At 45.4% G+C, this 12,091-nt stretch overlaps 1 protein-coding gene across 1 annotated transcript in view; it reads left to right on the forward strand.

Moving 5' to 3' along the window:
- The window catches only part of LOC138730884 (zonadhesin-like), a 56,593-nt gene extending 48,387 nt beyond the window's left edge, over nucleotides 1–8,206 (forward strand). The window contains exons 64-76 of the mRNA XM_069876454.1: nucleotides 832–977; nucleotides 1,474–1,601; nucleotides 2,581–2,743; nucleotides 2,994–3,126; nucleotides 3,599–3,751; nucleotides 4,154–4,280; nucleotides 4,482–4,693; nucleotides 5,493–5,655; nucleotides 6,024–6,106; nucleotides 6,873–7,033; nucleotides 7,243–7,384; nucleotides 7,739–7,926; nucleotides 8,025–8,206. Coding sequence (XP_069732555.1) covers nucleotides 832–977; nucleotides 1,474–1,601; nucleotides 2,581–2,743; nucleotides 2,994–3,126; nucleotides 3,599–3,751; nucleotides 4,154–4,280; nucleotides 4,482–4,693; nucleotides 5,493–5,655; nucleotides 6,024–6,106; nucleotides 6,873–7,033; nucleotides 7,243–7,384; nucleotides 7,739–7,926; nucleotides 8,025–8,099 — 1,874 coding nt within the window. The 3' untranslated portion in view covers nucleotides 8,100–8,206. The remainder of the gene's footprint in view (nucleotides 1–831; nucleotides 978–1,473; nucleotides 1,602–2,580; nucleotides 2,744–2,993; nucleotides 3,127–3,598; nucleotides 3,752–4,153; nucleotides 4,281–4,481; nucleotides 4,694–5,492; nucleotides 5,656–6,023; nucleotides 6,107–6,872; nucleotides 7,034–7,242; nucleotides 7,385–7,738; nucleotides 7,927–8,024) is intronic.
- Nucleotides 8,207–12,091: the final 3,885 nt, after the last annotated feature.

Here is a 12,091-nt window from a genome sequence, read left to right on the forward strand (position 1 = left end):
TGATTCCCTCACATGGTTTCACAATAGACCACAAACCCTGGGATCCTCACGATGATGTCTTTGCTACCAATGCCCAACTGCCCTTCCTCTGTCCCACCCAAAAGGAGGATTTGCTTTTCAGAGGTGTCTTTCACTCTCTTGTACTGCGTTAGAGAGATCTCATCTCCTTCAAAGCAAGGAAAAGATGAGCAGCCCTGCTAGTTCTTGCTCTCCCATTGCTTTGAAAGCAGTGGAGTTTTCCCCAAGAGTACTTTTTCCCTGAACTGGGGCACTTGTATGGATGTTGGTGTGCTCTGGAGCCAAAATTGAGCACTGTAACCATGCCCGGTTTGGGCCATGATAAAGTGGGAAAAGGCTGGAAAGTTGGAGAGTAGGCAGCCAAGCACTTTCTCAGTGTCCTGAGCAGTACTTCCAAAAGTAGCAGCATTCTAAACAGAGTGGATTTGAGAGCATGGAAGCACAAGAGGGGCTGGGTAGCCTTGATTGACTGGGTGCCTATGCCATGCAGTGGCTTAATGTGCAAATTAGCAGAGTGTTTGTCAAATGCTGCTGCTGCAAATGACCTGGTGGCCCTTTCTGCATCTCTTGCTCCATGGACACTTCAGGAAATGATCTAATGACTGTGTTGATGGAGCAAAAGGCAGGCTGGCTCCAGCTGGCTTCCCTGTTGGCTCTGCTGTGCCGGTGGGGCAGCAGAATCCAGGAGTATCACTAGAATGAGCAGTTTGATTTGATCTAAGAGTGTTCGATGCAGGAACTGTTCTTTTTCAGTGATCACAGCTCTTATAAACTGTATTCCCTACCCTGATTGAATCCAACCTCTTCTCTAAGGTGCTACCAGCTGTACCTGCCATGGGCTCAACCGGGCTTTCCAGCAGTCAGATGCCTCCTGCATCTGCCAGGCAGGTTACGTTTACTATGATGAGAGAGGCAAGAAAGACCCCGACAGCAACAGCGATCTGGACTGCCGACCTCAGGTGAAATTTGGCTTTAAAACAAAATTGGTTTGTGACAAGCAGGAGAAGGAGAACAATTCAGTGCTTTAGGCACTGTCTCAGGGTTTGTGCAGTCTTGGCTCACTTCTCTGGGATGCTGCGGACACAAACAAGTCCTTTAGCTCTTTTGTTTGAGACTCTTGATGCTTCTAGATTCTTGTGAGGTTGAATTCATAAAGGCTGGAGGCCAAACATGTTTCTGTGGCAGGTTAATGGGGAGCAGCTAAGTGTCTTGGGTCACAAATGCAGGAATTTAAGCCTCTGTGTTGTTACTATGAAGTTCCTCACTAGACCTACTTGAAGAATCTACACAGAAGTGAAATTGAGATCTTTCTTCTAAGTTGTCTTTTAACAACCCATCTTGAATGACTTTTACGCTGAATGTTGGCAGTGTGGGTGGGGGGAGGAAGACAATTCTAGGGCTTCTGCCTCTCAGTTGAAGTGCTATGGCTTCTGTAGTTGAGTATTGTTCTTCCAGGTGGATGAACTCTGTGCTCCTGGAGAGGTCCGTCTAGCATCTACGCGCCAGTGCATCCTTCCTGAGCGATACGACTGCTCTCCTTCTTGTGGGCCAGCAGGTGGAGAGATTAATGCAGAGCTGGGCATGTAAGTCTCAGCCTAGCCTCTTATTAAGAAGCACTTCACAACTAGTTCTGGGTGCCTGAGTTACTGATTCTATGAGGTCATTTCAGGGTAGGGCTGTGGGAGGTGTTTTTGAGAAACTTTCCACTGCTGGAGTTCTTTTCTGTGGAGATACTGGCCTTCAGACCTCATTCATTGACCTCATTCCTCTACCCTGGAGAGTACGCCTGTGCTTTCAACAATTATTATTTTTTTGTGCTTGGGTGTAGACAGCAGAATGAACATTGAGCGACAAGGTGAAGGTGGACAGGGCTCAAGTTTTCTGAGGTAGACCTTTTCCATGTGCCTCAGGTGGAGCCTCCCTAGAACGAGTGATCACTCTGTTGGGTTTAGTCTAGAATTCCCACCTCTTCTTTAATACTCACTAGAACATCGAAGCTGGTTCTTGTCGTGTAATACTACTTTTTTCTCCTTATGAATGAACTTCTGTATTGCAAAATCCTGACATGGATTGCAAAAAATCTAGTGTGGTAAAATGATACTCTTGCTTCCAACCATTTTATTAAAGCAGAACTCTAGGAGAGGATTCATAATGCTCTGTTATAGCACTGAAGTTGATCTCTATTAGATACCAAGGCCTGTTAGAGAGTAGGGTATCACATTTTGGCCGTTCATATGCACTGAATAGCAGATAAAGTACTGGATGGGATGGACCATGAGTTTGCTCAGCAGGATGTCCGGAGAAGTTGTGGATGCTTCATCCCTGGAGGTGTTCGAGGCCAGGCTGGATGAGGCTTTGATCCAGTGGGAGGTGTCCCTGCCCGTGGCAGGGGGCATGGAACGCAATAGGTGATCTTTAATGTCCCTTCCAACCCAAACCATTCTGTGATCTATAGATTAGGACCTCATACTGTGTAAGATACTGGGCTAGCCTGGCCATCAGTACGTTGTAGCTGTTTGCTCAGGGATTGCTAGTAATCAAGACCTTTCATCCACTTTACAGATGTCACTGCAAGCAGTACGTCTCTGCTGAGGAGCTCTGTGACCAACTGTGTTTGCTGAGAGCCCCGAGGATCTCCTTGGGATTTGGCATCAATAGAGAGTTTCTTCTGAGGGTGAACGAAGGAGAAGTCAGGGTAAATATGGAATGGAGGAATGTTTTCTCAGTATGTAAGTCTGGGGGCTGAGGTTACAGAACGGTATGAAGCTGTGAGCAGAGGAAAAGAGGAGACACTCTGTAGGTCTCATGACCCAGAGTAGGAGATGCGTGACTGAGAAATGAAGGTTCCTGAACAGTGTGGAAGAGACCTCTCTCTAGCAGTCTTGCACAGCTTGAAGGTAAGGTTGATCACAAACCAGGCTCTGAATCCAGGTTCGATTATGTCAGTGATCAATGTTCCTCTGTGCTTTTAATAGGAAGTGGCAAATGTTCTGGGCCCAGATGAACACGTGCAGAAAAGCCAGCGGGTGCACTTGGTTCTGTTTAGTCCCTATGGAGTGCTAGGGTTCATCGTCTCCAGCACAGATGTCCTGGATGCATTTCTCATGGGTAAGGCTTCAGAGCCCCTGAGAGGTGAACCTAAGATCCAGTCAGACTAAGCCATTCACTTCCTTTCGAGCTGGTACAGCAAGTGGCACAGAGGGAATTTATTGTTGGATGCTCCAAACTATTTAAAAGATAGGGGAGATCTTCTCTCTAGGAGTAGGCAATGAGAATCTGTGCTGGCTGAAGTAGACTCCCTGGAAACTGGCCAAATACAGATTGTAAGATGATTCTGGCCTTCCCAGGAACTAGAAGGGAACTCATTTTGGGGAGACAAATCTGTTGGCAAGCATGTGCTGGCTCCTGGTTGCAGTTGCTCCTCATTTATGGTAGTGTGACTGAAAGCAGAATTTGACCTTGCGAGCTGTAATTGCCCACAGATACAGAAAAGATTGTTCTTCATTGCCAAAGCTTGGCAGTTTTCACATGCTTTTCATATTGTGGAATTCACTGGGGTTTTTTTTGATGCCTGTGTCAGGAAATTTTTCATCAGATCCATTGCTGCAAAAAGGTCTACGAGTCCAGAGGAGTTCTTCCAAAGATATCCGTGCCTTACCCGTCATTCCTAACCCAGTAGTGTGTTTGGAAGCGGGAGAGACAATCCTTTTCCAGCTTAGCATCAATTCCCACAGTGAGTATTGTTTAGGTCTGTGTGCTCTTTGCAGTGGTATCTGTCCAGACCCATTTAGAGCAATGACTCCACGTTTGGTAGTACTGCATGTATGAGCACGTTCCTTCTCCTCCCTGTCTTTTTTGCTTTCACAGGGTTCCAGAACTTTAATGGAGGCTCTCTCTGTGACTTACCGGCTGCCTTTTTACTTTTTGAATGGGTTTCTGTAGAATAGAGGTACTTTTTTTCCCTCTGTTAGAGAGTGCAAGTCTTGTAGGGCAGTAGCACACACCCCAATTAAATGAGTTTACGCTGCATGGGCCTTTAAAAGAAATGCAGTCACATAGTTCTTCGCCAAACCAGTGCCAGCTGTCCTCACTGAAGTGGGTCAGAGTTGCTGACACTGTGCTAAACTATCCCCAGATAGAGCATCCAGTCATTACCCCGTTTATCAGAAGCAGCATCTGTATAACAGCAACCCAAGCTGGGATTTTGGACCCTTCCGAAGGCTAGAGCACCTCATCCAGGAGACTCACCTCAACATCTCCTGGTAAATTCTGGTGTGATTAACGATGCATGTGTTATGGGCAAGACTTGAGAGTGAGTCTTTTGCAGAATCAGCAGGTCGTTGCCACTGAGTGGTGTGCAAAAATGCCAATTTGTGTTCAAGTCCATGTATTTAACCATCGTCACGGATGGAAGGTGAAGGAAGCTTGGATCTAACAGTGTTGTCCTTACTTCTCCTTTTCAGGTTTGCCCATGTTTTCCTGGAGTCTGGAACGTATGTTTTCAGGGATAGGACCATTCAGGAACACTTCTTGATTGTAACTGTGAAAGAAGTGAATGTGAGCTGTGACCCCAGAGATGTGTCCTTCCAGCCTTCTTCTCTGTTCCAGCTGGCCAGACATGGTGTTTTGAAGCAACAGGGACTGAATTTAGCTCCTGACTGGGCTGCTATCACAGGTACAGCCAGAAAACTGTGGTACCCTCCCTGAACCTTGATACTTAGAATTGACCTTTGCTGTAATTCTTTGGGTGTGATTAAACAAGCAATTTTTTTAACAAAAAAAATTTTGAAACACCATCAAATCACTGGCTTTGTCAGTTTAATCCCTTTCTCCTGTGTGGCTTCTTTTCCCAAAGTTCACTTCTCTCTAGATGAGAACCTGCCTGTGTAGGAGCTGGAGCCGGGACAGTGGGAAGGAGCAGTTGTGTCTCTCCCCATGCCCTGCTGGAAGAATTCAAGTGAATTGAGGGCCTTGTTTTCCTTGGCATGAAAATGCCAGGGTGTTTCTGTGATAAACTAAATGAAAATTAAGTGCATCATCTAAAAGTTCACTTAAGGCTAAACATGAGGGCAGTTAAGGTCTATCTCCGAGTGTTGTGCACATCCCAGTCCCTTGTCTATCACTGAGAGGACCGTAAAACAAGAGAAAGGGAAGTGTAGCTCGCAAGTGTGATCCTTGTTCTTTTGCCTTCAGCTACCAGTGCTGAAAACACTTTTATAGAATCAGAGAATAACCAGGTTGGAAGAGACCCACTGGATCATCGAGTCCAACCATTCCAACTTTTCCTCCTTGCCTGCACACACCAGATCAGCAAAGGGAGAAGAAGAAGCCCATTTAATGAATATGGAAGTTGCTAAATATTGGGGTTTGGGGGAATGGAAAGTGTTTAGTAAAGCATAAAAGGGAGACTGTGCTATTGACAAGCATTGCTTCCTCTGTTTCCTACTCCTTGCTACCCCTCTTGGCTTCCCCAGTCGTCCTCTTCGTTCTGGGCTTCCTAATTGTGGTGCTGACAACCTTGGCTATAGTGTTCCAGCCTGCTGTTCCCATCATTAGCCCCCTGAAGGGCTGGAAGCCACGATGGAGAAGCCTGGGCGAGCCACACATCCCAGCAGAGTACATCCTCCTTAAAGACAGGTAAACTGCCTTTGCGTGGTAGGGATCAGGAGCTCAGACCTTCATAGTACAAAAACGTGTCTTGTTGCAGTTACTGTCTCTCTCAGGCCTCAGTGCTGGACTTCTCAGCAGCTTTGCAGTATGCTGAGTTTCTAGCTGCACATGGAGTTTTATGGTATTGTCCAAGAGTATTCCAGCTCACTTCCAGCTCTCTTGTCTTCTGCAAGGAGTAGTATTTCCTGAATTGTCTGGCCTAGGGTTCCCTTGCATGTTTTGACTTAAAAATCTAGACAAGAAACCTATCCTTCTGCTTGACCTAGGCTGGTGATGCTACAGTATCTGATTTTACTGAGAAGAATGAGATGCTCTCTTCTGTCTTTTCCTTCTAGCCTTCAGTTCTATCAGACAATTGGGCCTCGTGGTTCTGGAGAAGATGCTGTCATTGGAGAGAAAGGAGCTGCACATAATGCAGGTGAAGTTCTGTGCCAGCACCAGGTGTTCTCCTGTTGGTTTCTTCTCACTTACTTCCCATTCTGTTGTCTTCTGTTAACTCTCTGATATGAGATTGATACCCAGTCACCCAGAAATTTGTACATGTGCATGAGGTCATGCAGGCACTTTGGCTGCTGTTAGTTACAGGTTTGTGTATATTTACACACACACTTCTATTTTCAGTTCATTTGACATCTTCAACTGGGGATTGTAACCTCCTGACATTGGAATGGGTTGGTGGTTTCTCAGGAGTTAGGGTGGTGAATGGACAGCCCTGAAAAGTCTTTTAAAACAACAGGAGGTTCAAATGAAAACCTCAAATGAAAAATAAAGATCCTGAAAAATATTTCCTGGGGTTCTCCTGTTGGTCATTGCATGATCTGAAAGCATGTGACTCATGGTCCATGCTTGTCTTCTGAGGCTGCCCTCACCTTAGGGATTTCAGCATGTTCACAGGGTACATTAAGTTCAGAGCCCAGCAGATGGCACCATCTAGTGATGCTGAGAGCAGCTTACAGAGAAATAGCACCCTGACAGTTTACTGGACGAGTTAGGAATTGATAGTGACACTCTGTCATCTCCCCTCAGTGAGGAACAAGACTTTCTCTTGCATCTCTTGTCTCACCCATTTTCCTTCTTCACAGCACACAAAATGCTCTTGTCCCCTATGGACAGGCAATGCCACTTTGGGGAAATGAATTAGAGACTTGTGGCCAGTAAAGAGTGAGACTTCCCTTGTGTTTCAGAAGAGCGTTTTGCACTGAGGGTTCTGGAGGATTTCAGTGTTCGCACCCTGTACGACAAGCTGGAAGATCAGAATTTGCACCTGGCATCTCAGCTGGCAAAGCACAGGATGGACGTGTTGGTGTTTTACAATGGAATCAGCCAGCGGATTCAAAGCCTTGTGGTCAGTGAGAAGGGAGTCTGGGAACTGTGAGTCTTGGAAGAGAAAACTGCCCTGAAGTGGCAGTTTACTGGGGGATAAGTTTTACTCCTTTTGGTACCTTGTTCTGGCATAAAATTGTTACTCTATTCCCTGTTTTAATGAGAGGCAGAATGTAAAATAAGTGGTTTGTGAGGTTTGCAGAGTATAATACTGCTGCTTTCTGCATACAGGACATGGTGCAAGCCCTGCACACCAAAGGCCTGAAAAAATTTGCCAGGGAAAGGATTTGTGGGGATAAACCTGCGGAGAGCAGCTGGGCAGCCGCGGGCAGTGAGCAACGCGATGAGCACAGGAGCAGCAACTTCCAAACAGGTGAGAGAAGCAGAGCACGGAGCAAGAGAGAAGTGGAATGCAAGGGGAACATCAGTGGAATGGTTAAAAGAAGGTTCATACGCATGAGAAGAGATCCCACAAGGTGGTGTTGTCCAGTGTTGTAGTTCTGTGAGAGCTGGCAGCCTGTCTTGATGAGAATTCAACGAGAAGACAGGTCTGTCAGGTTAGAAATGGGTAAGCACAGAGTTATTTGGAACTGTTACAACACGAGGCACCTTGTGGGAATTTCCAAAGGAAGGTTCCTGCTCTTAGTTTTTTTTTTCTCTGGAGGTAATTACAGTTCTTCATGTGGTTCTGTAGAGGTCCATTTAAATTGCTTGTTGGGTTCGTTAGGTGCTCCATGGCAAGAGGCAAAGGAGTTAATGAAAGCCCTGATAATTCTGCTTGGGAAAACTCCATACAAAAACGTAGCTGTGAAACAAGAGATGGAGCAGAAGGTCCAAGGACAGCATGTGGTGGCATTTGCACCCTCCATGAACAGCCTGGACAGTGAAAGTAAATCAGAAGTAGTGGAAGGACAGGTGAGTTGCATGTGTCTGGTACAGTGCTCTCTTTCACTTTTCTGCTAGTTTTTCCATTTACCCATTTCTTTGACTCTTGGATCCTTTTCATCCCCTAGGATCGTGAGCTGCCTCAGCAATATGAGGTCTTCAGCTTCCCCGGACATGAAGAATGTGGTAAGAGCAGTGAGTGAATTGTGGGTTCCAAAGGTACTTCTCAAAGATCACAGTAGAAGACTAATTCAGTGAATTCTAGATTAAGAGAGAGTGTGTATGTTTGCTAACACTGCAAATGTATGATTACTTTTTCCTTTTATGCTACTTCTTACTTTCACATAAATTTTTGTGCTCAGGTGGACAACTGACATTTCTGCAATTTAGGAAAGTCAGTTCTTCCTCCCCTGTTCCTCTGTAAGACCTCTGTAAGGGAGGTCAAGGAAATTTTGTCTCTATAGATGCTTTACACTGATACATTAAGTGACCACAAGGTATTTTGTGTCATTATACTGATTAAATGCTAATGTGGGAAGTTCAGAAAAATTCTGTACTGTGAGTTCTGTGATCTCCCAGCCTCTGGGTGAGCATTGTCACTGCTCAATATAGTATTTCCTTGTGGCAGCACATACATTGCAGTCATCCAGTCATGAAGGGCTGCTGCTTCTGTTAACATCAAAAGTTCCCCCCTGTTTCCATCAGGTTTGGATCTCCAATTGGCTTATCTGACTGAGTTGGAGGTGGAGAGCCTGATAGCAGCTTCTCCCCTTGCCAAGACTCTGTGGGAGATCAAGCAAGCTTTGAATAACCTGCAGCGACCTTAAGAACTTGTTAATCCAGGTAACAAATCCTAGTCTGTATTACAGTTCCTGTTTCCCTTCGGTGGAAAATATATAAGATTACTAAACAGGAGGAGAGGAGCTGTCTCTCATCCTTGGTGCCTTGCTAAAACACACAGACAAATGTCTGCTTTTGAGCTGCAGGTCATTAAAAAGAAGTCATCAGAAGGTCAATAAGCTGACCAAAGTGCTTGATAAATCCACATATGTAGACTTGCTTCCTTCTTTCTCTCAGAAAGTACTTACGCAAACAGGATTTTGGTGCCTTGCGAATTCACTTGTTAGAGCTTTCTGTTGACCACAGAAGCTTTCTGGGGGAATTGTTGTGGTACAGCCAAGATCTGCAATCTTGGGGAGCGATGAACCAGCAAGAGAAAGAGGCGGCTGTTTCTTTTTGTGTATACTGGTTTGTAGAAGTAAATAAAAGTGACCCTCCAGTACCTGAAGGGGCTACAAGAAAGCTGGGGAGGGACTGCTCACAAAGGCTTGTGGTGATAGGACAGGGGGCAGTGGGTACAAACTGGAAAGGGGCAGATTTAGACTAGACATAAGGAGGAATTTCTTCACTGCGAGAGTGGTGAGGCACTGGCCCAGGTTGCCCAAGGTGGTGGCTGCCCTGTCCTTGGAGGTGTTCAAGGCCAGGTTGGATGGGGTTTTGAGCAGCCTGATCCAGTGGGAGGTGCCCCTGCCCATGGCAGGTGGTTGGAACTGGATGATCTTTAAGGTCCCTTCCAACCCAAACTATTCTATGATTCTCTGATAAAGAGCTAAAATAAGCAGGATGCTTTCTGAACTGAATGTTTTCCTCAAGCAGTTGCTGAATTTTTAAACTGTGGTGCTTAGAGTTTGAAATAATTAATGGTGTGGTTTGGGTGTAATCAGGGGTGGTTCATTTGCATTATTTTGAAATTGAGATACAGGGAGCTTTGCAAAGGTGCTCTCAGGGCACGCTGTGCTGCTTGCCATGGGCTCTAGGGTCAGAGTCAGTGTGGTGCTGGCAGGAGATCCCGTCCTGGTTCCTTGCCTGATGGACCAGGCTGCCCTAGAGGTGCCATCCCTCCATGCTGTCCACTCAATTTGTACTCTGCTTTCTCTCTGAATTTCTGTAACAGGCTGCAAACATCAAACAACCACAGGGAGCTCAGCCCTCTTCTGAGCTGCTGGATTCTTGGGCCACAAAGAGGGATGAAGCTCCACTGCTGGAAATAAAGAGGAGTTGTGCTGCTCAGAGGATTGGAGAGACAGAAGCAGTGTTGTTTCATCTTCTGCAGTGCAAAATAGGCACCAGCTCCTTTCCTTGAAGAACCCAGATTATCCTTCACAATGGCTTGATGTGCATTACAGGAGAGTGTGTGTGTGTCCGTGAACAGAGCTGCGGTACCTGAAATATCAGGATATATGTATATTTAGTTAGAGATATACTTGGTCTGATATGTACTGAATAATCTGTATACTGTTTGCTTAACCTCGTTGTAAAACTTTCAGGCTTGCCTTGGATTATCAATAATTTGTAGACTTGAGAAGGAAGCTGGGGTTCTTGACATTGTTTACTGATTTTATAGTTTTCAGTTAGTTATAGTTAAAGCAGAAACCTGCAAGGCCACGTATGGCGTCAGCATCCCTACTTATCAATGTGTTCTGTAGAGCCTTTGTGATGTCTGACAGGAGGGATATTTATTGTTTTTTTTCAAGTACAGTTTAGAGACATGCTTCTAAGCCTTGCCCACCATCTCTACATTGTCTGTGTGTGTGGCTTTTATATGCTCATGTTGATCTCGGTAAGGTCTACTGGTAGAGACTTGGAAGGACTCTAAAGACGTGGTTTTTTAGCAAAGTACACTTAAACTATTCTCTGTGGTGGTGACTGCAGGGTTTGACACAGCTGCTGGTGTCTGATCCTCTGGGAACATGATCTTTAAACTGAAAATATCCTTCCTACCCCTGTTCTTCTTTTGACCTGTCTGTATGATGCCAAGAGAGCCTGGCTGTGATGTAGACTTTGCTGTGATGGAGTGGAAGTGGAATAAGAACAGCTGCTCCATCTCTTCCTGTGCAATGTTCCTTAGCTCCAGGTGAAGAGCAGCAACATAACATTTCTTGACTGCGAGCCAGCACAGTACCTTGGCAGCACCCATAGGTAGGCTTCAGCCAATTATTTCTAACAGCAAAACCTACTTTCTTCTCGTCGCAGTATTCACTGAATTGCTTATGTGTGAAGAGGTTTGTGAATGCACTCCTTCCTGCTTCCCAGACACAACCCTACTCCTTCTGCCTTTGCATGACCATAGTGGATATTAAGAGGATGAGACTTCAATGCCCAGAAACCAAGACAGAAACTCTCAGTTTTGCTTCCACTGACTGACGTGGATCCAGAGAACTGCAAGGTCTTCAGCCCTCATCCTTATTAGTGCAGTGATAGGATGAGGGGGAACGGTTTTAAGCTGGAGGAGAGGAGATTGGGATGAGAGTTTAGGAAGAAATGTTTTCCCATGAGGGTGGGGAGGCCCTGGCCGAGGTTGCCCAGAGCAGGGTGGCTGCCCCATCCCTGGAGGGGTTCAAGGCCAGGTTGGATGGGGCTTGGAGCCCCTGATCCAGTGGGAGGTGTCCCTGCCCATGGCAGGGGGGTTGGAGCTGGATGGGCTTTGAGGTTCCTTCCAACCCAAACCATTCTATGATCTACTTATTTTGGTGGTTCCATGTTTTCTGAGCTTGCTCCCAGAAATGAAAGCTTTGGTTTGATCCCTTTGCAACTTCACCTGGAGAGAATTTAAGTACTTAGTGACACTTTGAAGGGACTCCAAGAAAGTAGGAGGATATCTCTGTGCCTTGTGGTTCCAGGTTATATTTGCAAAAGGCAGGGTGGAAGGCAGTAGTAAATAAAACCTGTCAATTTTTTCATTGTAACAGTTTTCCAATGCAAACAATTCTTTGTTTTATATCAAAACAAAGATACGCATATGGAATTTTGCTAGAAGTTTTCTTTTCTTTCTCACTGTGGTTTTCTTAATGAGTATCCTTCACTTATGAGTAAACACTGTTATGTTTCAAAATGATTTGGGTCCTTTTTCCCCCTCACAAACCCGAAGAATATCAATTAAAAGACCAGGGTTTCACACAGCATTTCTTTTTGTGCTCTGTTAATAGTTCCTTGAGAAGGAAAGAACAAATAAAAAAAGGAGTGGTGCAACCATTGTTTTCATTCTACTTATGAAATATTTACTATTGATAGCTCTTTTTCTAGTGGTCTATGGAATCTTCTGGAAGTATGGCACTGTCTGGAGTAGCTGGGAAGTTGCCTCACATTTTGTTGTTTCCCTGAGACTGCTGGTAGGAGCCATCGAGTGCAGGGTCAT

The sequence above is a fragment of the Phaenicophaeus curvirostris genome, chromosome 25, assembly GCF_032191515.1.
Source record: "Phaenicophaeus curvirostris isolate KB17595 chromosome 25, BPBGC_Pcur_1.0, whole genome shotgun sequence".
In the NCBI taxonomy this organism is placed as follows: domain Eukaryota; kingdom Metazoa; phylum Chordata; class Aves; order Cuculiformes; family Cuculidae; genus Phaenicophaeus; species Phaenicophaeus curvirostris.